This window comes from Penaeus chinensis, chromosome 7 (assembly GCF_019202785.1).
Source record: "Penaeus chinensis breed Huanghai No. 1 chromosome 7, ASM1920278v2, whole genome shotgun sequence".
NCBI lineage: Eukaryota > Metazoa > Arthropoda > Malacostraca > Decapoda > Penaeidae > Penaeus > Penaeus chinensis.
In genome coordinates, this window is record NC_061825.1 from 11,842,845 (window position 1) to 11,843,732 (window position 888).

The following is an 888-nucleotide window of genomic DNA, read 5'->3' on the forward strand; positions in this document are numbered from 1 at the left end:
CAATATTATCTATATCATTTTTATTATCTAGATTATCATTATTATCATCTATATAATCATGAATGCCATATTCATTGTCATTATTAGTACTATGATATCCATTACTACCTCCGTCATTGGTATTGTTGATGGTGATTATAAGATAGTATAGACAACAGAACCGTCAAGTGATTTGAATCCGCTCGTCCCTCACCCTCAGGAGAAGCCGAAGTACTGGTTTGAGTGGGAAGTAAACGACCATTATTCCGGCAACGAATATAACATGCAGGAACACCGTGACGGAGAAAAGACCGAGGGATTCTACAACGTTTTGCTTCCCGACACGCGAGTCCAGAGAGTCACTTACACTGTCGACGGCGACTCCGGTTTCGTGGCTGAAGTTACTTACGAAGGAGAGGCGAAGGAACCTACACACGGACAGACTTATCTTCTTCCTACTCCTCCTACATCTCCTCCTTCCATCTATGATGCTCCTCATTATTCTCGATAAGCTTCTCTCAGAGTATTAATATTCTAGCCTTACCAAAAGAAACATGAACGATGTGAATGACAGACTAACAATCATCAGTGATTTCCTGATGTAATCAGAGAACTGAAATAAAGTTATTGGCTGTTTTAAACTGATTTGTCATTTTTCCTATTGGGACTGGAAGGTCTAGACCTCCCCATATACATATTTATTTATCTATTATATATATACGTATGTACACATGAGTGTGTGTGCATATATATATGTGTGTATGTATATATACTTATATATTATATATGTATAAATGTATATAGATATTTACATATATGTGTGTGTGCGTGTATATGTGTATATAAACATATATGTGTGTGTACGTGTATGTATATGTATACATTTATATACATATATACATACATATA

At 35.7% G+C, this 888-nt stretch overlaps 1 protein-coding gene across 1 annotated transcript in view; it reads left to right on the forward strand.

Annotated features, from left to right (window-relative positions):
- The window catches only part of LOC125026937 (early nodulin-75-like), a 2,250-nt gene extending 1,630 nt beyond the window's left edge, over positions 1–620 (forward strand). The window contains exon 3 of the mRNA XM_047615541.1: positions 200–620. Within this exon, the coding sequence (XP_047471497.1) occupies positions 200–490 (291 nt within the window). The 3' untranslated portion in view covers positions 491–620. The remainder of the gene's footprint in view (positions 1–199) is intronic.
- Positions 621–888: the final 268 nt, after the last annotated feature.